A 23,955-nucleotide genomic window follows, 5' to 3' on the forward strand; every position below is an offset into this window, starting at 1 on the left:
GCCATTTAGAATATTTTTCTCCCCTGCATGTGTATGTACTATAATAAAGGCAATGAGCCCACAGGAGGGAGATGAACATACTGATTGTGTCTCTTCTTGGGATTTAAAATACAATTGACTTTTACTCCTTAAACCTCGTGTCCATTTTGAACCCCTTAAAAAACAAGAGAACTTTATTGCTCCAACTTTACATTTTCATTTTATTCTGCAATGGTTCATTAGCACTGATCTAAGAAGTGACAGTAATAATAGTGTTACTTGTATAAAAAGTTATACAGTTTTTCAGTAGACACATCCATCAATTAAGCATGTGGTACTAGAAACCAAAATTAATGAGGAAGATAGGTGTGTTAATGAAATAATCATAGTATAATCAATTTGACTGTTAAAAGTTGAAAAGCATTTCAGGAGGAAGATATGAATTCATAATTTATGTCTAAAAGTGATTAATAAAAACTATATTTAATAACAAAGCTATTTGTCATCATTTAAGACTTAAGCACAAAAATTATTCATTTTGTGGTTCATATTGTCATAATAGTATGGTTGAACAAATTTATTTTGAGTCGTTCTTTGTGCCTAAAGATATATAACAGGTATCTACTTTTTTTTTTCTTCCAAAAAATCTATCAACCAGAGTGTGGGTAGAGGCATACTTCTTGGCAGTTGCTATGTTTTGCTGAGGACACTTCACCTGTGCTCAGGGGAGGACAGAGTTGTTCCTGCCATTGTTTGCTTTAGTTAGGAGGGAAAGAAAACTGCACATACCAAAAAAACCCCTAACACTAGGCTTTGTTTACTGACTCTTTGATTTAATTACTGTTTGAAGAGGATGGAATTGGCTGTTAATTGATTTAATTATCCAATTTGTTTGTTTCAGGCATGATTCCAACAGAACTGCAGCAGCTCTGGAAAGAAGTGACGAGTGCTCACAGTGCCGAGGAAACCACAGGCAGCAATCACAGCAGCCTGGATCTGACCACGACAACATGTGTCTCTTCCTCCGCCCCTTCCAAGACTTCCTTAATAATGAACCCACATGCCTCTACCAATGGACAGCTCTCAGTCCACACCCCCAAAAGGGAAAGGTAGGAATGAGCCACTGAGATGTGTCCAAAAATGCCTTTAACATGGAGGTGGATGGCTGTGCCTCCATATCTCTGTGAGCCCTAATTGGCCCCGTGTGACTTGAATGTTCATATAATTACTTAAGAATGCATTCAATATTGTTTGGTGTGAGAAATCTGATTATTTTCTCCTCTTCAGCATGGAATTAGCACTTAACGTTGGTGTAGCCTAACATTAGGAACCAGGCAGTCTGGTTCTCCGTGGATGGGCTGGACTTCAAGCACTCCAGGCCTTGTTCTGCCAGGTGCTCACTCACTCAGGCAGGCTGACTTCCTTGGCTCCAGACGCCATCTCAGGGAGTAGCAGTGTCCACTGTGGGCAATTTCAAATCATGGTTTGAGAAAAAATAGAACTAGACTATTCTGCACTGCCCTCTTTAAAGGTAGAGAGCCGTATTTTTCATTACTGTGTCCCCAAAGCACATGGCCTTTTTAACAGTAACTGCTAGTGAAGGCTGGCAGCTTGGAGATGTGGAAGGGGCCCGTGTATGTGCACACACAAGCACGCAGCACCCCTCTCTTGATTGAGGAATAGATGGTAGCACTGTCTCAGTTGTTGCATTTCTGTTTGGAAGTGAAGACTTCCTACTTTTAAATTGCCCTGAGCTTCATTTGGACGTTAGTTAAAGCTAAGGTTGTTGTAGATAGTGATCTGTCATGTTAGCATACAGTTCTAAGAACATGAAGCTGTCAAACCATGATTCTATCTGAGCAAACATAAGCGTTGACACTGTTGTTGAATGGTTTTCAAAAGTGCTTTTAAATATTTTGTTTTTTAGTTTACTATCTTTAAACCATTTCCTATATATTTCATAATGCAGAGCTTATACAGACAGAAGAAACCTTAGAAATCATGTGATAGTGTCATTTCCATGATAAAAAAATTATATTTTGTTTTTTAATAAAAGTGACTTAGTGAAAGTTTTTAAACTATGTTTTTCACTTACACAATTATAAATATCATTTAATACATGTCTTGAAATAGAAAACATCAGGAAGCCCACTGGTTTAATTAGATTTGTATCTTTATGCCAGCAATATTTTTTCTATTTAGAACTTAGTCATCGCAGAAAACATCTGAATGTGTGTGTGTGTACACACACACGTGTCACATTCAAGCATAATCCTTGAATGGGTTCCTGAAATAAGAGTCCTATATGTTTTAACCAAAACTTGATGACCACCCATTAAGATCAGTTTGGGGCCGTTGGACTAGTGTGACTTGTATTCATTCCAGTTAGGAAAGATTGGTGTGTGTGTTGGAAGCCATCTTAGTTCTTGTTTTATAATCTTTCATAATGTCTTCGTCACTTTTAAAAAACACACCGATCCTTAGATGGTGTGAAAGAGAAGGCTCTGGGCTGTCGTCCCGTGTCGTCCTCTAGGCTGTAATGTGCTGGTGTCCTTGGCTGGTGCCTGTACTTGCTGCAGAGTGTGGTGGACTTACATCCTCACCCAGGAGCAGGATGAAGCAGGAGGCCTGGACACTGAGAAGTACCCACTGAAGCACTTGGCCATTTGTTGCAATCTTGTTGGCCATGTTTAGCCTGCACAGATCTTCTGTGACACAGATGCTTCTTGTTTGGGTGCAGTGTGCTCAGTTTTATTCTAAAAGGTTATGTGTTTGCAGTCAGATGATAGATTAACAATGAGATTTGTGGGAGCAGAATAGCCCTTTTCATATCTTATAGCGCATTTAAAAGTAAATGGATCCAAGAGACAGTCTAAATTCCAGGAGAATACATTTGTTTGATTTTTTTTAATGATCCTTATTTTTCTGCACAGAAGTTGAGCATAATCTTCAGCATATTACAGGTCAGAATTAGAATAAAGATCAGGAAAGAATCCAGGTTTTACTGAGCCTTAATCTGGGTGTAGAAACGGTGAATTTCTCAATTGTTCATGCAAGAAAGGAACACCTATGAAATTGCATATCACTGCTTCTGTCAGTTTGTTATCTGATAGATTGTTAGACATAGCTGGATTAAATGATAATTCTAGTTAGCATACTTTAACTGAATGTAGCAAATAAGACAAATGAGCACCTTAAATTAAAGACAGTTCAAAAGTTACAAACTTACAGAATTCATCATTAAAAATTCAACTGTCATGTATACATAGATGCTTGTGAATGTTACATGGTTTTACCTTGTTAAGGTTAGTTTTAAAATCATGTGTGTGCTGTCCTGTTTATATAGCGGGAAATGGTCTGAGAGCTATCATTTTACAAACAGGCTCTCGCACACCCGAGCTGCCGCTCCTCTGGGTGTCCCCGGTGGGAGGGCCACTGTGCTCACCGTGCTTGCGGGGCTCTCTCTTTTTCTCCATGGCTGGCATTGTGATAATCTTCCCTCCGTTTTCCTGAACAATATCTGAACAAGCCAGAGGCCCTGCCACTCTGAAGAAAAGTAGTCTAGCTCCTCAAACTCTTAACCTTAGACTAAGAATTCTTTTTGAAAAGTTTTGGGCCTGACCTGTGGTGGTGCAGTGGATAAAGCATCGACCTGGAACACTGAGTTCACCGGTTCGAAACCCTGGGCTTGCCTGGTCAAGGCACATATGGGAGCTGATGCTTCCTGCTCCTCTCCCTGTTCTCTTTCTCTCTTCCCTCCCCCTAAAAGTGAATAAATAAAATCTAAAAAAAAAAAAGATTTGGGAGCACTCTATGTGAAAGTTTGCTGGAAAGAGGCCGTGTCCTGAGGGTTCTGTTTTGGATACGGCGAGCTGTCTGGCGGCCAGGCTGCCTTCTCCAGCTCCGGCCCAGGCTCGTTGCGGGCTCCTCCGCGCAGCCACTGAGCTGCAGCTCTGGGTTTGGTGAGCTGCAGTCTGTTTCGGCGATAAATAACGCTCTTGGCATGACACTCCCACTCTCCTCTCTAATTTGTAGTACACAAGGAAAATGATAATTAAATCATTCAGAGTAAACCCTTGAGTGTAGAGAAGGGAAAAAAAAACACTTTGGGAAAGATTGCCAATAGAAACCCACTTCCCTGTTGTGCATTGTCCACATGTCTTTCAATATTCGGCACTGTGAGTGGATGAGCAGCCCGTGTCATTTGGGAGGCGATACTGACACTCAGATCAAGGCTTCTTAATATCCTGTCCCTGTAATCACGGACATTCAGCATCGTCAGAATGGAGGCCTGGCCCTGTGCTTCGTGCTTTGATTTTTTTCTGACAATTTGATCACGTTTATTGTATATAAATTCATTGGTGATTATATATAAATTCATTGGTGCAGCAAACGGACCTCCGTGGACTGCCTGAAGGGAGGGGGGTGGCTCCAGCAGTAGGAATTGAAGGTTGCTGACAGAGGACAAGGCACACTTCTGACTCCTACTGTCACTTATTCCAGGGGAGGACCAGGGAGTCCTGGCTTCTTAGACAAATGACAGAATTCAGACCTAGGATGCCTGTAAACATGATGACACTACCTTGTTTTCTTAACTTGTCTGACTGTCTTGCTTTAGGAAATTACAAGTTTTGGTGTGGGTAAACAAAATCAACAGAATGCAAATGAAACATTTATTAAAATGCTAAATTTAGTTAAGCCCTTGGAGCTGGTTGGATCAAAGCAGCTATGTAAATACAAATAGCAATTACTACTTAAGTAATTGCCTGAATTAAAATTCTAAATATCATATTTTGTTCTGGTGCATTAGGGAAAGGGAAGGGAACTCCCATTTCATCAGTTCTTTCTCTGTACCAAACACCAGCTAAACTCTTGCCTTTGGAGTGATGTCTCATTTTATTTATGTGACCCATGGGAAGCAGTAGGGATTATTATAGCCATTGTACAGATGAGGAAATTGAGTCATAGAGATTAAATAACTGATGTAGGGTCACAGAACTGGTTAGTGGCATATCCATGATTTCAAATTTAAGTCTCTCTTTTAGTTGAACAGCACTTAAAGTTTCTATTCAGCTTAAAAGTGGATACAGTCATGTACTCATAAGGACATTTTGTCAACAACAGACTGCATATAGGACTGTGGTCCCATAAAATTTTAATGGAGCCAAAGCATTTCTAATACCCAGTGATATCTTAATGTCACAATGCAATGTATTACTCATGCTTATGTGGCGATGCTGGTGTAAGCAAACCCACTGGGCTGCCCATCGTATAAAAGTATAGCACATGCAATTATGTATACAGTACATGTGACTTGGTAATGAGCAATTGTTACTGGTTTATGTATTTGCTGTGCTATAGTTTTTATTGTGTAAAACAGCATGCATATTCCTCTGGCTGTGGCCTCGTACATCTCATGTTTACCACGTCTCAATTGCATCATTTTCTCTTGCACTTGATTTAATCTTAGGTTGTTTTGCAGAGTAACGTGCTGCTCAGGCTTGTAGCCTGGGAGCCACAGGCCATACCATGTAGCCTAGGTGCGTAGCAGGCTGTACCATCTAGGTGTGTGGAAGTACGCTCTGTGATGTTCACTCAACAACGAAATTTCCAGCTGTGCATTTCTCAGAACCTATCCCTGTCGTTAAGCGTCACATGACTACTTAATTATGATTAATTAAAGTCAGTGTTCCTAAAAGAACTTTTAAATTTAATTTAAAATCAATCCAGCAGGGCATGTATTTAACCTACTGTGTGCAAATCAGCACATTTAAAGGAAAATAGCAGTTTCCTCTTTTAATTTGGGAACAGACATTTACTAGGCCTTTTGTGAAGGGACGCGGTGGGTAGGATTTGCAAAATGCAAATTATTTGCAGTCTGAAACAGCACATAAAAGACAAAAGTGAAACCCATGTAAGGTCTGCACAAGGAAAATGCAAACAAGCCCCTCTCTGGAAAGGGCCCTCACTCTCCTTCCTGCTATATCAGTCTGAGGTTCCTCATTGATACATCATATGGTTTTTATTCCACCTCAGTTCTCTTCTGTAGTCCATATTAAAAATTGTCCTATTTTTGTGGTTCTTCCCAGACTTTTGCTTTCACTTCAACCACCATCAAGTGATTTTTTTTATAACTTGAGTATTTCTCGGATGTATAGCTCTTCTCAATATTTGTTGCAAGGCTTCCTTAAGCAGAGTTAGGTGGCCAGATTGGGCCCCTGTCTGAAGTCTGATCCACCTCCGTATGCTCAGCGTGCCTTCCTGAGTCTTCATTCTCATGTGTTGGCGCAGACGTGCGTCTGGGTGCTCGCATTCTCTACACTCTGCATCTGGCAGCGGTTTTCACATGACCCCTGGAAGTCTTTGCTTGGTTAGTGTACCATGTTCCGTCAGACAGCTTCACTTGATGCACAGTCTCTGTTTTTCGTTTGTAGCCTCTTGACATGTTGCCATAAAATGACTGTGGAACAATAACCTTTGTGTTTACCAGCCTCATTATTTTCAAACACAAGGGACTCTGAAATGTGGACAGGCCTGGTGCTTTATTTTTTTCTTTATATTATATTTTTCAAACTAAATTTTGCATTCATGAATGAATATTAGTGCTTTTGGTTTATTTTCTAAAATTCGAAAAGCTTGGTTTCAGAAGTGTTCTAATTTCACAAGCCTTTAACTTTCATATATATTCATATTTAGGGCCTTTTGAGCCAGATAGTTAAGCAGTAAACTCTAGGCTTTCATTCTTCTGAGTAGCTGTTTCTCATTGTAACTTTTTTGTTGTTTTGGAAATTAGGTGATTTCTTTTGGTTAGAATACTTTAACACATCGGTCACCCCATGTCTCCTTTCCGCTAGAACATTTCAGAGAGCCTGAAGTCAGATTGCACCAAACTGTCTTCAAAATTGCTGCTGCTATTTCTTGACAATATATGTTGTGGCAGTTGATCTATAACAGAGGTCAGCAAATTGTGGCCTACGAGCCAAATCTAGCCAGGTCTGGCCCATGGCTCATTTTATAAATAAAGTTTTATTGGAACATAGTGATGCTCATTCATTTATATGTTATCTGTGGCTGCTTTCATGCTACAGTGGCTGGCTTGGGTAATTGTAGCAGAGACCATGTGGCCCACAAAGACATTTACTGAAAAATAAATTTGCCAACTCCTGACCTTAAATATTTAATAAGACCATGTTTCCTAGCTTTCCTGATGATACTCTCACGGGTATTTGTTAACACATGCAGCTTCCTAGCTTTGCCCATGAAGATTTGGGTCTCATGGGCTGAGGTGAGGTACAGGGGTGTGTGTTCCTCATGCACACCCTAGATTCTTGCTAGTCACCTTCAGCTACTTCAGCAGCTCTGATGTCCCCTGGGAGCTTGTGAGAAACGCAGAATGGCAGTACCGCCACCATTGCTACCAAACCAGGCTCTGTCTGCACTGGACCCCACTCCCCAGGACTATGGCATCCACATTTAAGTTTGAGAAGCAAGTGGCATGTTTGTTCAAGTTACCTTGGTTTTGATACTGTTGGGAAGTGAGAGATTTTTGCAAAAAATTTGAAAACTAATGGCTTTCTATTCCGTGTGAGTAAGCAGAGTAGAGGATATGTTGCTGGAAGGAAGGAGTAGCTGGCATGTGGTGCTGATGCTCATACAGCCACCGTTTTGTTTTGTTTGTTTTTTTGGTATTTTTCTGAAGCTGGAAACGGGGAGAGGCAGTCAGACAGACTCCCGCATGCGCCCGACCGGGATCCACCCGGCACGCCCACCACGGGCGATGCTCTGCCCCTCCGGGGCGTCGCTCCGTTGCGACCAGAGCCACTCTAGCACCTGGGGCAGAGGCCAAGGAGCCATCCCCAGCGCCTGGGCCATCTTTGCTCCAATGGAGCCTCGGCTGCAGGAGGGGAAGAATGAGACAGAGAGGAAGGAGAGGGGGAGGGGTGGAGAAGCAGATGGGCGTTTCTCCTGTGTGCCCTAGCCGGGAATCGAACCCGGGACCTCTGCATGCCAGACCGACGCTCCACCACTGAGCCAACTGGCCAGGGCAGCCACCGTTTGTTAAACTACTACTCTGTCTGGCCCCATATGTAAAGGACTTAATATCAACCTCGATGCTCATTTTCCCATGGAATCCTTACTGTCCTTTTTGTACAAATGGTATTGTGGGCCTGAGAATGATTTTATAACTTGCAGAAGCTGCACTATTAGTTGGGAGCCAGGCAGGGACTGGAACCAAGGTCTCCTGACCCCAGAGTCCTTGCAATGACTGCCACAGTCTGGTGGTTCCCTGGTGGGCTTCTCCACCCAGACAATAGGATCACACTTAGCACCGGTAGAGCTTAGAGGTCAGGACCAGGCCATACGCTGTGTGAGGCAGCTTTGTTAGGCTTGCTCGCTGGTTTACCAGCTGCAAAGCCCTTTGCTGGATTAGTGTGTGAGCACGTGGCAATGCCACGTGTGTGTGGCCTATATAAGGCTGTGAGTGCTTGTGCTCACAGGGATTGCAATGGTGGATTGTCTGCCAGCCGCTGTGAGGGGCCATTATGCTGTTTGTTTGCCTGAGAGGCGGTTTCCCCTGCCTGTGTGTTTGTCTACCATTGTGAGACTCTGTTAAATGGAATGGCTCAACCCTTTCCGACTCCACAATTTCTCTTCTGTCTTCCTGAATCCAATGTGAACCTGCCTTGCCTCAGCCTTTGGCATTACATCTGGCATAGTGGGCAGGATTTGGAGCAGATTGGTATGGAGCCACTGACACCCTTGAGGGTTAGAATAGAGGAGTGACTGTTCCCAGTGGCTCTCCTGTACACATTTAGCTCCAGGGCTGGTTGTTTTTTACAGTCCTGCAAGAAGAAACCAAGAGCTCTGTGTGAGAAGCTGAGTGAGGTCGAAAGTTCCAGGACGAGCTGGAGACAGAACGTCAACGATGGTGTGAACTGGAGAGAGCACTGGAGAGGGAGGCCGACTGGGTCTGAGAGCTGCAGTGTGAGGTGCAAGCTGAGCACCAGTGGCACATGGAACTAGAGCAGTCTCTGGAGAAGGAATTGCAGGTTCATGAGTTGCAGTTTGCCCTGGAAGCTAAATGTTGGCAGTGATGGCTATTGGAGAAACAACTGCAGGTTCAGGAGCTTGAGAGTCAGCTTCAGGCCGAGAGCTGGCAGCCTTAGGAGCCAGAGCGGCACAGAAGATTGAGCTGCATTCATGCCAGCAAGTGGCTCTGTGATGGTGGGAGCAGGCATTTCCCACTCTTCTGAGTGGTAGACTTGGAGTCCAACTAGTGGTTGCCAAGAAGGTGAAGACCCAGCAGCCAAAAGTCCCTGAGGGGCAGCCACAGCCTCCTCCCCAGGTAGTGGAGCACTCTGTGGTCTGGCCCCACACCGGGCAGAGCTGATGGAGTTGGGGGTGAAATTCAGGCAGAAACCCACTGATCCCTGCAGCCTGCTTGGTGCGGCTGCCGGACATAGGGGTGCATGGCATCGTGCTCTCCAGAGCAGAGAGGGACCATATGGCTGTGCTGCATCCCTGACTAACAGAGAAATGGGCCTGAGAAGTTTGTCTGAACACATGTGGGTAGATTTGATTGCAGCTGGGGCAGATAGGGAGAAATTAGATGGCAGGCCTCATAGTGTCTTGTTGGAGCTTTGGCAGCAGCTTGAGTCAGAACAGAGGTTCCAGCCACAGAAAAAAACAGGGTAAGTGGTGGCCCTGCCATCACCCAGGAAAAAGGCTGGTGTTCATGTTCAGCTAAGAGAACTGCCAAGGCAGCACAGGCCTCAAATGTGTTTCACCCCACCAAGGCCTGTAATTTGCTGAGGGTTTGGATGGGGCTTGTAGCAATGAACAGAGCACTTATGGAAAGGTGCTGAGGTCCGTTAATAAAGAGCTAAATGTGTAGTTTCTGCAAAGGACTTCTACCTTGGTGATTTGCACAGACAGCTGGGCTGTCTGTCATGGAGTGATCTTGGACTGCAACTGTGAGAGACCCTGATGGGGGGCGTGGCACCTGTGGAGGCCTTCCTGCACCAGGAAGCTGCTCTTACCAGTTGCAGAGATGCTCCAAGGACATTTTTTGGTTTTAGTGGACATGGCCCTGTTGGCACCATCGGGGTGGGGAGTAGGAGGTGGGCAGAGTGCTCAGGGAGACGTTGTAAAGGGCACCTTTGTAGTTGTCCTCTTTGGTCTGTATGTCATGTAGATTGTGAGGCCAGCAACCTACAGGGGTGGAATGTGGGGCGGCTGTGTTAGGCTTGCTTGCTGGGTTACTGGCTGCAGCACTTTGCCTGACGGGTATGTGAGTGTGTGGCTGCACCACATGTGTGTGGCCTATGTAAGGCTGTGGGTGCTTGTGTTCAGGAGGATTGCAAATGGCGGACTGCCTGCCCACCACTGTGAGCGGCCCTTCTTGCTGTTTGTCTGAGAAGTGGTTTTCCCCTGCCTGTGTGCTTACCTGCCGTTGTGAAGTTGTGGAACTTTATTGGCCCAGCACTTTCTGGCTCTGCGATTTCTCTACCATCTGTTCAGATCCACTGTGGACCTGCTTGGCTTCTGCCATAGGCATTACGTGCTGCAAGCGTGGTATCCTGGGGACAGACCTTTGTGTTCATCCACAGTTTAAGAGAAGCCCCAAGAGGTTCCCTGCTGTTCAGTTTTCTACCCTGCCTCATCTTTTTGCAAGGAGCTAAGTGGGGCAGTAAAGAGAAGCTGGGTGTGTCCTGCCCGCTGTTGTAAAGACCAGAAAGAAGAGGAGGCGGCCAGTTGCAGGGGCCTGAAATACAGGTGCTTCTTTCTGCTCCAGAGCAGACACTTCATAGTGTCACCTGTCCTTCATCTGGTTCTGCTTGGGAAATAGCTTGTTTAGGGCTAAAATGCTCCAGTTTATGTCAGAAAGAAGCACCTGGGGGCTAATTGGCTCCCCCATGTGCAGCTGGATATTTGGCAACAACAAGACTTTGAAGAACTGTGTCCTGTTGCTCACAACCAATTGATTCTGGGTCTGAAAGGTAGGAAGAGAGGTTCTCTCGGAGCAGTGTGGTGTAGTGCTTTATCACCTCCTGTCACTCACATGTACAGGGAGGGCCAAGGGGAGAAAGTCTAAAGTACCTGCTTGCCGTGTGGGATCTGTTTACAGATTTCCCTGAATGTTTACATTGTGTGGCGATTAAAAGAAAAAACTCATTATACTGTGAGAACTATTGTGTACTGTGGGGCAGCTGTGTTAGGCTTGCTCGCTGGTTCACCAGCTGCAAAGCCCTTTGCCGGATTAGGGCATGAGCACCTGGCAGCACCATGTGTGTGTGGCCTATATAAAGCTATGGGCACTTGCGCTCAGAGGGATTGCGGATGTGTGGATTGCCTGCCCGCCACTGTGAGGGGCCATTCTTGCTGTTTGTTTGCCTGAGAGGCAGTTTCCCTTGCCTGTGTGCTTGTGAGACTTTCTTAAACGGAATGGCCCAACGCTTTTCGGCTCCACAGTTTTTCTACCTTGTGTCCCAATCCACTGTGAACCTGCCTGGCCTCAGCCACTGGCATTACGTGAACCTTTTACCACAACATGTCATCATTAAACTACAGATTTTTTTCCTCTTCATTGTGTTTAAATGGTAAATGCTTTCTAATAAATTACATCATTGCTCTGGAGAGTCATGTTCATTTTATGTTTCTCTTAAATGCAGTTGATTTTGACTTTTTTCTGGGACATTGTATGATATGAATCCTGACCGTGGGCTCTTTCTCATCTGGTGGGCCAGCTTCCCCCCACAACGATACTTGAACCCCATTCTTCTCATTTTTCTCTGATGAGTTGGTCCCGCTATGATAGGGTTTTCTTTCACTAGATCTCTGTTGGGACCCAAACTCTGTACACACAAGTGTTCGCACTGTGTGGAAGGGCCTGCAGCCCCTCCTCTGAATCTGCATTGGCTGTTCCAGTGTTTATTCTGCACCAGGGCTGTGGCGGAATGTGTGTAGCAGAAGACAGTGAGGATCACCCTTCTGGGAACCCTGGCAACGTCTTTTCATGTGCTAGGTTAATATATAGTTTTGTTGCAGTACGCACTTTGCGACTCAGATAAAATAAATAGAGAATTTTCTTTGCCAGATATTAGATCCATTCCGAAGTGGAAAGTGAAGCCACAGTCTACAGCAGCTGTGTGGCTTGGAAAAGTCTAGCCTTGCTCTTTTCTCGTGTCAGTGACAAGCTGGAGTCCCGTGTTCTTATGCTAGTAATGGGCCAGATGAGGGGGAGCTCTGCAGGAGACTTATCTGAAAGTCGTGTCCTTCGTCGAGGTGCACAGAGATGCCTCTTCGCACTGATGTCACCCTGTAGCCTGACTCTGCAGCTCTTTCTGAGCAGCCCACACCCCAGCCAGATCACGGGGGAATACATATGTGCGTGCTACATATGCTCAGCAGTCCTAAAATGCAGTGTTCCACCCTCTTTGTAATGGGAAGGCGAAGTATATTATAAAGTATATTCTCATTAAAACAATAGTGGAAGCTCACAAAGGGAAATTGTTAATGTGTGTTCCAGCTTGTCACTCTGCCTGTGTGAATAAAGAAGATAACCAACCGTTCCTTTGGGACACTATTTCGGGAACTGAGCAACAGATATGCTAGCCAGAGGATTCTCTTAACTGTAATATTCCTTTTGTGTGTACTCAAAAATAACATCCTGACGGGTTCCTCAGCGCCTCTGCACATACGGAGCACAATTGCCACAGCCCAGGTGGCATTAATATTGGACAGTCCCCTGGGCACATGTCGCCAAGAGTTGTACAGCTTGTTCAGTGTCTTCATCCATCTGGCAATCTGTCCCGTTCACAGAAGGGCTTCAGGCCTGAGCCTGGTGGGCACTGTGGTCAATGCAGTGTGACGAGGAGGCTTCCACTGACAGCAGCCTCTGCGGGGCCCTTTGGTTTACGGTTACAGTGTGCACACACACCACACACTCAACTAAGAAATTCCACAAGAGCCTTACTGGCTTATTTTTTTTTCCTGCTTTATTTCTCAAAGCAAATGGTTAAGTTAGCAGGTATAATTCAGGTGCATGAAACATACATGATGTATAGAAAGTCAGTTTGAAATACACACACACACATACACACATACACACATACACACCCCTTTTCTGGGTCATAGGGTTAGCCCAGTTGAAGGGCAGTGTACCTGTGCTAGCATTCTTTTGTGAAGTCTGTGGCTTTTGTTGTCTGTTTTTTATTTTCAGTTGCGAAAACTGTTTATTTCTAGTGTACAGTTTGTATTTTTGGCCTAGTTTATTTATTGTTTTTTAAGCCTTAAAATGAGAAAAGGGGAAGGGTAGAGATAATCATTATCAGTCTCAGAAAGCTGAGAGTAAAACATTGCTTGGAGTTGTTAGAACTGAAACAGATTTTCCCCATAAACAAGGAGAAAAGGAGGGACATTTTGAAAGGCACTTTGAAAAATTTACCAGAAGGCAAAACTTTCTCCATTTATGCTCTCAAATGTTGTTCTGCTTTTCTGTAACTATTTGTATTCTTGTTTGGTAAACACACAGATCCCATAGCAAATGTAGCTAATGATAGTTATCCTACCTGTAAGACTTCCCTAAACAAATAGACACTCTTTTATGACCTTCAAATTTTATTTCTTTTATAGTCTTCCAGGAAATCAGTCTAATGGCAAAGTTGATTTTTTTTCTTCTCTTTTCCTTTTTCTTTTCTTTCTTTCCTTTTTTTTTAATGCTTTGAGGTATATCTTTGAAAATATTCTTTTTGTGTATATTTTTTATTTTGGCTGTGAATATTGAATGTGAGGGTACATTATGGTAGAAGATAAAGAAAAATTTCATTTGTTTGTATAAACATTGTGGCTTTGGTTCCTCAATTGGATTTCAGGTTATATACTTAAAAGGCTAAAACTCCCCTGAAATTACTATTATAGACTTTATTGGACAGGCATCTCTGATTATGTCTCTTTTTTTAAATATCTGAAATATTGATGGAAACATTCTGGTACATATGAGCACCTACATTCAACTTAAATTTTCCTGTATGAGTCATATTTATGACAAGAACAAGATGTCTAGTGTCAAAGATCTGTGAGAAATAAGTGGCAGTTTAGTTAGAAAAAAATTGACACCAAAAGCTGGAGTAATCTAGTGGTGTTTGAATAAATTATATGATTACACAGACAGAACTAAGAAGAGACCTAAAAATAAATGAGAAGTTATCCAGGGCTCAACAAAAATCATGCTCCTAACTGAGCAGGACAGAAGTCACTGGAGAGCTCTGATGTGTATTCATTCATTCCACAAAACTTACCAAGCTCTACCCATGCTCCAAGGGTCCTAGTCTCTGATGGATACAACCGTGAACTCGGCAGAGTCTGTCCTCATGGAACAGACGTTGTAGAAGAGAGATAGAACAAGCAAGTAATGACATAATAACAAAACTGATAGAACCGCGTTCTGAAGGCCCTGGCCAGTTTGCTCAGTGGATAGGGCATTGGCCTGGCATGCAGATTTCCTGGGTTCGATACCCAGTCAGGGCACACATGAAAAGCGACCATCTGCTTCTCTTCCCCCTCCCGCTCCCCTTTCTCTCTCTCTTCCCCTCTGGTAGCCAGCAGTGGTTCGTTGGTTCCAGCGTCAGCCCCAGGTGATAGCTCAGTTGATTTGAGCAGTGGCCCCAGACAGGGGTTGCAGGTGGATTCCGGTTGGAGTGCATGTGGGAGTCTATCTATCTCCCCTCTTCTCATTAAAAAAATAATAATAAAATAAAGCACGGAAGGGGGAAGAGTGGGGCTAAGGTTATTATCTGGATAAATTGGCTGGTCTGACAAAGACATTCTGAAGAAGTGACTCTTAAGCAGATGTGAAGAAGTGAGTCAAGAGTCCTCCAGGTAGAGGACACAGCAGAAGCAAAGGGCCTGAGGCAGGAACAAAGGAATAACATGTTTTGCTCACTCAAGGCCCATACCTCATGTGTGTGCGTGGTTGTGTTTTTTAGTAATTATGAGTATGGACTCTGAAGACAGACTGCCTGCATTCCAGTACATGCTGCCCTCTTCAGTTAATCTAGGTGTGCCTCAGTTTCCATCTCAGTAACGAATATGATAACAAGTCTTTCCTCATAGATTAACTGTGAGGATTAAATGAGTCAATACACAGTGTAGTCTCTGGCATGTAATAGGTGCTTATTAGTAAATATTAACAATTGTTAAGGTCATTCATTCATTCAACCACTTTATTTGAGCATCTATTTTATACTAACTATAGGTTCTAGTCAGTAAAAAATAACTAGAACATGGTTCTTCTTTAGGAGCTCACAGGGTATTCAGAGACAAAAACATGGAAACTGACTCTTGCAACACAATGTAATACATTCAAAAATAGAAGCACAGTATATACCAAATGTGATAAGTCTGTAATTTGTTTAAAATGAGCCCTAATGGAATGTTGTGGTATATGTGTTTCCACCCCCACATAGGAAGCAGGTAAGGGTTTTTTAAACGCAGTGAGCTCCCTGAAGGGAAGACTCTTAGTCTCCTGTCCATTGCCACTTCCTGCTCATCTAGGACAGCCCGTCTGTAGCCAGGAGGTGCTGAATTTCAGTGCAGATACTGTAATAGATGAAATATTCAGAACAAGGAGAACTGGTGAGGCATTAAAGTCAGGAAACCATTGAGAGTACTTAGGTATTTGATACCCGTTGGCCACTGATGCTATAGGAGTCCTAGGTAGGCTTTGTCCATAGTTACAGATGCAGCAAACAAAAGAGAATATTTGGGTTGCTGGTAAGAGCTAATTCTTAACCTTTTGCTTGTACTAGAATCATCTGGAGGATTGGCTAAACTACAAATTGCTGAACCCTAGTTCTTGTGTTTCTGATTCATTAAGTTGGGGTGGGACCTAAGAATTAGAATCTCCTAACTACTATACTTCCACTGTGATATTTTTTCCATTTCCACCATTCAAAGTGACAGAAGTGATCTGTCTAACTATCATTTTCTATCATTTAGGACAATCTGTGTTCCAGTGCCAGACCTCATGATTTCAAAGAGAAAACATTTTAAGACTTTGAACCAATAAAAACTGTCTTATAGAATAAAATTCCTTTAAAAATTCCTAATATTGGCCTTTAAATAATTTGTAAGTACTCTGATTTTGTCTTTCTAATTTCTTTTTTTTTATGCTTGAAAATGCTTTTTCTTCTTTAGTCATCTGCCTCTTCTTATTCTGTTTCTTGTAACCATTGAGCTTCTACTGACACTTTAAGGATCAGATAAAATATTACAACACTTTATGTGCCTGCCACCTGTTCAGTTCTCTTTCCCCAACTAGAGAAGTGGGAAAACTCTTTCAGAGAGGGGAGCTTAGTCTCAGTCTCTGCACATGATTCCAGAGGTATTTGATTATTCATTCATCCCATCATTAAAAAATTTGAAAATGTATCCCTGTTAAGTGTAATCAATTTAGTCAATTATACAATCTAATATTGACCTATATTATAACAATTAGAAGCTTTGGAGGTGAGAAATATGTGTACATCTACCTGTGTATGTTCATATAAAGTTCTACTATTACCTTAACCCAGAGAGAGAGAGAGACTTTAATATTCCCCTAAGCACTCACTGCTGGGTCATCTTTCGAACCCAGTGTGGAGATTCTGTCCTAAGAACTCAACTCCATGCTTCTCATAAATTAGGTGTTTATTTAAACCTGTTCAACTAAAAAGGTAGAGAAAAGTTTAATCCAGTGAACATTAACCGAGGCATCCTGTACTGCAGGAAAAATAAAAGTAATTGCATAAAGTAGGGAGAAACTCTAGTCTAAGGAAGCAAATGCAGGTACGAAATGTTTTTGAGCCAGTTTGTATCTTCAACTCAGACTTGTTCTTTCATATGAGCTTTCTCACCTGGCTCTCACACTTCAGTTACATGATTCTTCTGGACCTAGAATATAATTGTGCTGACACCCATGGACTATTGGGTTGAGGGAGTCAATAAGAAGAATTAGTATTGGAACTTTGATTTATGCTGTTTTTCTGGCTGTTGTTGGTTCCTGTAACATATGGGCAAAGTTCCACATTGACCTTGTGACTCACCAGTGCAAACACCCTTGCATTGACATAATGAGAATGCCTGCCTAATGATGTCAATAATTTTTGGATTAGTGGTCCCTTTTCTGTATTGACACAGTTGCTCACAGCCGCTCTTTGGAAAACATTCTGTTTTCTTAACGAGATCCAGCGTTAATGCTGTTAAGTGGTAAACTCACAAACTCAAAGTAACCCTTACTGGTCTCAGAAACAAAAGCTGGACCTTGGCCTCGTCTTGGTCTTTTCCTTTATTTATCGCTTCACTCAGCACCATGCAGACACAGAAGTTCTGCCTTTGTTGTCATCTGCTCTGTGTTTGTGATTGACTGGAATGCATCAGACGGCCTCAGAGCATCAGCTCTCACTCTGCTCCATTGCGCTCCTTTCTGTGCCCATAATCCTGGCATCCGGGCATCGGATGGTGTGTTTTGCTTAGAGTAGCTGGAAAGGGGAGTGGGGCAGGTAGGTGATGGGAATGGTGGAGAAAATAACTTGTCAGATTTACCACCTGTCATGGCGCTGATCTCGGGTTCCTATCCTTGGCAAAGCAGCTAGTTGCCAGCCACAGCTACGGCTGCCACAGGAGAGGCTCTTGATCCCGAGTGGTAAGTTCTAGTCCTGCAAGCAAGGGGTGCACTTTGCTGTGCCAGTGTGGCCTTTGTGAGTCTTGGCCCCATATGTTCAGGTGACCCTGAGGCTCTTCCTTCCCCACTGAAAATTCAGATGGAAGTTTATCTGCAGAGAGGCTGGCCGCCCAGCTGGGTGCTGACTGTGCCTGAGAACTGACTGCTCCCTAAGCTTTTGGTTTTCCAAACTTTAGTAATTTGAATATGGGTCCCATTGTTATGAAGTTGCTCTGTCCCCTTACATCATCATTTACATTTTATTAAAATTAAATTTTTTATAATTTAAATGAAATAAGCATTATCCTAAGAAGTGGTATTTATGAACTCAGGTTGGAGATACGAGATACATTTTTCTCTAAGACCAATTTAAATAAACCTGACAGTCTTTAAAAATCCTCTTGTTCACCTGATGTTGTGTGGGCTGCCTCTGTGCGTGTGTGTGCGTGTCATGTGCTGGGATATTTTGGTAGCATTCCTTTTCTGCTAGAGGGCTCTTGACTAGATGTGGAACTGCGTTAAGGGGGTCGGAGCCCTGCATTCATGGCACACCTGGTTTCCTGCTCTTTCTCTTACCTACCTGAAAGTTCATTCAAGACCATGCTTATTCACACATATTCTCTGTTTCTAGGTTCAGGGGCACCACCCAAGCTTAGAGGATATGGGGGCAGACCTGGAGCTTGGAAACTGTGCAGTTTGAGTTTTCAAACCCACTGATTCAACACTGTAGTCAGGACATTCCTGATTGATGTCACTCAACAGATTTGGTAGAATGTAAAATTGGTGTTGGTTTAAGCAGAAACAGAAAATGACCTTTTCTCTGTGCTGTTTTTTTTTTTTCTTTTTAAAGCAGCCTTGCATTTAATTCATAAATAACTCAGGGATACATTTTTATGAATTTGCAGCTACTCTTGGTGAAGTTGCTCAGACCCACCCCTTCCCTATTTCTCCATGTCCAGCTTACTCTTCAACCCACAGTTAATAGAGTGCCTTGTGAGTGTTTCTTTAAACACAGTCATTTTTAGGTTCGAAACTCTTAAGATTCATCCTGCTCAAGTTGTGGTCCAGGGCCCAACACCATCAGCCGCACCTAGGAGGGCAGGTGATTTGCAGTCTGGGGCCTGATCCCAGAGCTACGGAATCAGAGTGTGTGTGGTGAGAAGATCCCCAGGTGATTCACATCCGTGAAAGGAATCGAGATGCGTAGCTGTTGGGGTAGCTGGGGCGAAGGAAGGCGGTGTGTCCTTTCACCTTTGACACAGTTATAAACTTTCAGGCCTGCTCAGCAAATCTTTCAGTCATTTTCCTGTCATGTTCAATTTTTGCCATGTCTGCATTTGCCAATTACTACTTTTCATTTAGTATTTCTGTGAAAATTGACTAACTTTAATAGGTTTCATAAAAGGCTACCACTGAGAAATCACCAATCTGGTGTACTAGTTGAATTTTTTTCCGGTGAACATGAGCGTGAATCTGAAACCGCCAATGTGAGGGGTTCTGTAGCACCCAGATTCACCCCGCACAGCGCTCAGTGGGCTGCACCTTCGGTGCACTGCAGAAAGATGACCCTTATTTCTCTCAGGATAGCTTGTAATCTGAGAGAAAAAACAACAACCCTGAACATAGATGGTTAATAACTTTTATTTCAGATGTAATAATTCTCACATCTCAAGGCACAATTTTGAGAGCAAATAATATAACAATAATTTCTATCATTGTTTATAAGCACAGATATGGCACTTAATAAACTAATTCATGACTCTTCAGTTGCAAGTTTTACTCATGAACATCGTATCACAGAGGAGTGTGAAATCCTGTAATTAAACATGATTTGCAAAGCAGCAGAAAGTGGAGAAGGTGCGATTCGGGGAAGGAGAGTCCAGGACCCCCCGCACAGAGGGAAGGCTGGAGCAGCCCGCGCGGGCTTCACGGTGCAGACCCCATCCTTGTCACTCGAGACTAGGCCCTCTGGCAGGCTTTGATTAAAATACTCCTCCTTTGTGTTAATATTATAAAACCAGTTGCCAATTTACTTTAGGAAAACATAAATAAGCATAGGATAGTGTATTTCTGTAATGAGTGAAAATCAAAAACTAAGGCGTTATGTGAGAAATAAGCTGTCTCCCGACTCTTCAGTGTGATACAAGAAGCAAACATTTACTTCTCCAAGTTTTTCAGCGAGAGTTAAAGGAGAAAGGTTGTGTTTACAGAGCTACCAGGAAAACCGAACACTGCTTTATCACTATTTCCTGTCCCCACATGTCCCTTGGGCTCTGTTAGGCAGGCATGAGACCCTGTTTCGCTGGTGTCACAGCACAAAACACGAGGACACGAGTCACATTAGTTTCTGTAAGACACTGGGACCTGACTGGTGGTGGACCTGCAGGAGATGGACAGCAGTATGAAAGCTATCAGAAGAATGAACTCTAAAATGGAAAATCCTGCTCATATTTAAGTAACACTTTTGCTATTGTGAACCTACATTGGTCTTCTTTACAAGGTCAACTGTGATCAAGTTCCCAAGCCAACTTGCCAGGTTTGGTTTCCTCATTCAAGTTGACCTACTGATATCAGTTCTTGAAAATTTAGTATAAAATATCTGAAGTCTGATTATTTTTTTCAGATATCATTTCATCAGTAGAAATCAAATTCATACTCCCATATTCAAACCTGAGAAATCCTTGGTGTGGTACTTACAGTCTCATTGAAAGCAGGATATGGTGGCAAAGCAGAAGGCAGGGAAGTATGATAAGTAAGAAGTGAAGAGAGAAAGTGAGACCATTTTTTGTGTAAGTTGTTAAAGAATTTAGCAAATAAAAGGAACAGTTTTAAAATAGTGGTGATTTCTATTTATTTTTTGTGACAGAGACAGAGAGAGGGACAGACAGGCAGGAAGGGAGAGAGATGAGAGGCATCCATTCTTTGTTGCAGCTCCTTAGTCTCCTTAGTTGTTCATTGACTGCTTTCTCATATGTGCCTTGACAGTGGGGGGGTGGCGGGCTGCAGCAGAGCAAGTGACCCCTTGCTCAAGCCAGTGACCGTGGGCTTTAAACCAACAACCTTTGGGCACAAGCCAGCGACCATGGGGTCATATCTGTGATCCCACGCTCAGGCCAGCCACCCCGAGCTCAAGCTGGTGAGCCTGCACTCAAGCTGGCGACCTCAGGATTTTGAAATTGGGTCCTCTGTGTCCCAGTCCGATGCTCTATCCACTGCACCACCGCCTGGTCAGGCGAAAATAGTGGTGATTTCTATTGACACTGTTATGAACACAGTTTTTATTAATAGGTAGCTCTGACACTGTGTCAGGAGAACACCATTCTGGAAACCTGAGGCACCTGGAGTAGTTTCACACTTGGTGGAAATGAGCAGTCCTTGGCAGGTGGCACAGGTCCTAGGCTCTGGCAGATCCGAGAGAGGAAGATGTGTAGCTGACAGTGTCACGGGGTAGACCTGAGGAGGAACACACACCTGGACACGAGACAGGGCCTGAGCCGAAGGGCAGCACTGAGGTGGCCAGTCAGCGCTGGCACCAGGCTGTCTGTCTCGTGTTCAGCATCCACTTTTGTTTGCTGGCTGGACAAAAGGCCAAGTGGTGGGGAAGGGAGGAAGTACCACTGCTCCTCATTCACAGGAGGTGACGTGGGGTTGGTTGGGCTTTCTGATGTGCGTGTGCAGGACATGGGGACGGTTTAGAAGGAAACGCCTGCCCTGTCACAAGGCTGAGTACTCAGTTACTCCTGCTAGAAGGCACAGACTTCATTCATTCTTTTCGATCAATACAATAGTCTCACCAATATTTCAACCAATATGAGTTTTCCTTATTCATCTTGTCAGTAAGGAGATACGTCAGTTGTGCCCTTCCCGACCCATCTGCATGTTATTGGTAGATTTGTGGAAGGAGCAACACAGGCAGTCTTGTGGGATTCCCTTCAGTTTTTAAATGCAGAAACAGAAGGCAGGACAGTTAAATGACTTGCAAGGTTTCTGGTTATTGGTATAGCTGTCATGAGAAGTGAGGTCTTCACACACCAAGCTCCCGGAGAGAAACCGTGCTGGTGCAGAGGGAGAGGCCACGTCATACTCCAGCCACGCGTGACGCACGGAGAGCCGTCGAGTGCGTGGAAGAAGGTGTGTTGTCAGCATCCAGAGACTTGGCAGGGTTGGGGAGGCAGGGCCCCAGGCACCCGTCCTTCAGAAAGATCAGTTGCTAAGGTTTTATTTTTATTAAAAGTATACATCTTTTTCCTTTCTCAAACTTCAAAAGTTATTTTAACATATAAGTATTTTTTGAGATCATAAGCAGTATATTAAGGAAAAAGAAATCTAGTAAAAAGATAGTACCAAAATACTGCTGACCTTACATATATGTTCTGTTGGGGTTTTTGTTTGTTTGTTTTTACAGGGACAGATAGTCAGAGGGATAGATAGGGACAGACAGACAGGAAGGGAGAGAGATAAGACGCATCAATCATCAGTTTTTTGTTGTGACACCTTAGTTCATTGATTGCTTTCTCATATGTGCCTTGACCGCGGGCCTTCAGCAGGCCGAGTAACCCCTTGCTCGAGCCAGCGACCTTGGGTCCAAGCTGGTGAGTTTTTTGCTCAAACCAGATGAGCCCATGCTCAAGCTGGCAACCTCAGGGTCTCAAACCTGGGCCCTCCACATCCCATTCCGACGCTCTATCCACTGCGCCACCGCCTGGTCAGGCTGTTCTGTTGGTTTTTGACAAAGCTAACATGATAACTTATTTGGGATACAATGATCTTTCTATCAAACAGTCCTGGGACAACATGCAAAAAATTAAGTGGGACCCCATCCTCACACACCACATATAAAAAAAGTTAACTCAAAATGGGTCATAGACCTGAATGTGCAAGCTAAAGCAGTTTGAAGAAAACATAGGAATAAACTTCCATTGCCTTTGATTGGTCCGTGTTTTCTCAAACGTGACATCGAAAAGCATAAGGAACCAAAGAATTTTATAAATTGGACTTCATCAACATTTATAACTTTTGTGCTTAAGACCACACCATCAAGAAACTGAAATAACAACCCACAGAATGGGGAGTAAATATTTGCAAATAACATCTGATAAGGGACTTGCATGCAGAATATGTTTTTGTTTTATTAAAAAAAAAAAACTTTTGCAACTCAACAATAATAAAGACAACCCAATTTTAAAATGCACAAAGGACTGAATAAACATTTCTCTAAAAAAGATAGACATGGTTAAGAATTCCATGAGAAGATGTCAACATCATTCATCACTAAGGAAATAAAAATCAAAAGTACAAAACCCTGCCACTGGACATCCACTGGCTGTAAATCCATACAACTGGATGGCTGGCCATACAGCAGCAAGTGCTGGCATGGATTTGGAGAAAATGGAACCCTCAAACAGTGCTGATGACAATATAAGAGAGTACAACTGCTTTGGAAAACAAGTCTGGCAGTCTCTAAAAATGTTAACTGTTGTATCACCACGTGACTCAGCAGTTCTCCTCCCAGATGCATAACCCAAAGGCTTGAAAACATACTCAGACACGTGTGTGGACATGCATTTTTCTTATTGGCATTCATCCTAATAGCCAAAATATGGAAACAGCCCAAATATGTATCAGTTGATGAATGGATAAACAGAACATGTTATATACATTCAGTGGAATACATACAGCCATAAAAAGTGAAGCACTGATACTTGCTATACGGTGTCCATAAACCTACCATTATGCTAAGAGAAAGAAGCTGGACACAAAAGACCACATATTATGTGATTCCATTTATATGAAATTTCCAGAATAGGCAAAACTTTAGAAATGGAGAGTTAGATTAGTGGTTGGTAAGGGTTGAGAAGAAATGAGGAATGACTGCTAATAGGTTTAGGATTTATTTTTGGTGTGATTAAAAACCTTAAAATTCGATTGCAGTGATGGTTATGCAACTCTATGAATATATTCAAAAATCACTGAATTATACACTCTAAATGAGTGAATTATATTGTATACGAGTTACTCAATAAAACATAAAAAAGAAAAAGATATTCCACAATTTTAAGTGATTGGAGAATGACCAGTATTCTTTCATAACTTACCAAATAGTATGTCAGTGAAATAAAATACAATTTATAATTTATGTTATTTTTTCTTGGGGGTTGGGGAAGAGAAGCTTTAAATCCTAATGGGAACAGGTGTAGCCTTTTGTTACAGATGATTTAGAGAAGAAGAACACAAAGTAAGATTAGAAAAAAAATTGGAGACGACTTAGAAGACAG

At 43.0% G+C, this 23,955-nt stretch overlaps 1 protein-coding gene across 18 annotated transcripts in view; it reads left to right on the forward strand.

Annotated features, from left to right (window-relative positions):
• The window catches only part of FOXP1 (forkhead box P1), a 671,570-nt gene that overhangs the window by 585,040 nt on the left and 62,575 nt on the right, over positions 1 to 23,955 (forward strand). For all 18 annotated transcript variants that reach the window (XR_010727343.1, XM_066245805.1, XM_066245816.1 and 15 more), the window contains one exon: positions 881 to 1,088. Coding sequence is in view for 17 of the 18 variants with exons in the window: in XM_066245805.1 (XP_066101902.1) it covers positions 881 to 1,088 (208 nt within the window). In the remaining variant the exon portion in view is untranslated. The remainder of the gene's footprint in view (positions 1 to 880; positions 1,089 to 23,955) is intronic.

Source organism: Saccopteryx bilineata, chromosome 10 (genome assembly GCF_036850765.1).
Source record: "Saccopteryx bilineata isolate mSacBil1 chromosome 10, mSacBil1_pri_phased_curated, whole genome shotgun sequence".
In the NCBI taxonomy this organism is placed as follows: domain Eukaryota; kingdom Metazoa; phylum Chordata; class Mammalia; order Chiroptera; family Emballonuridae; genus Saccopteryx; species Saccopteryx bilineata.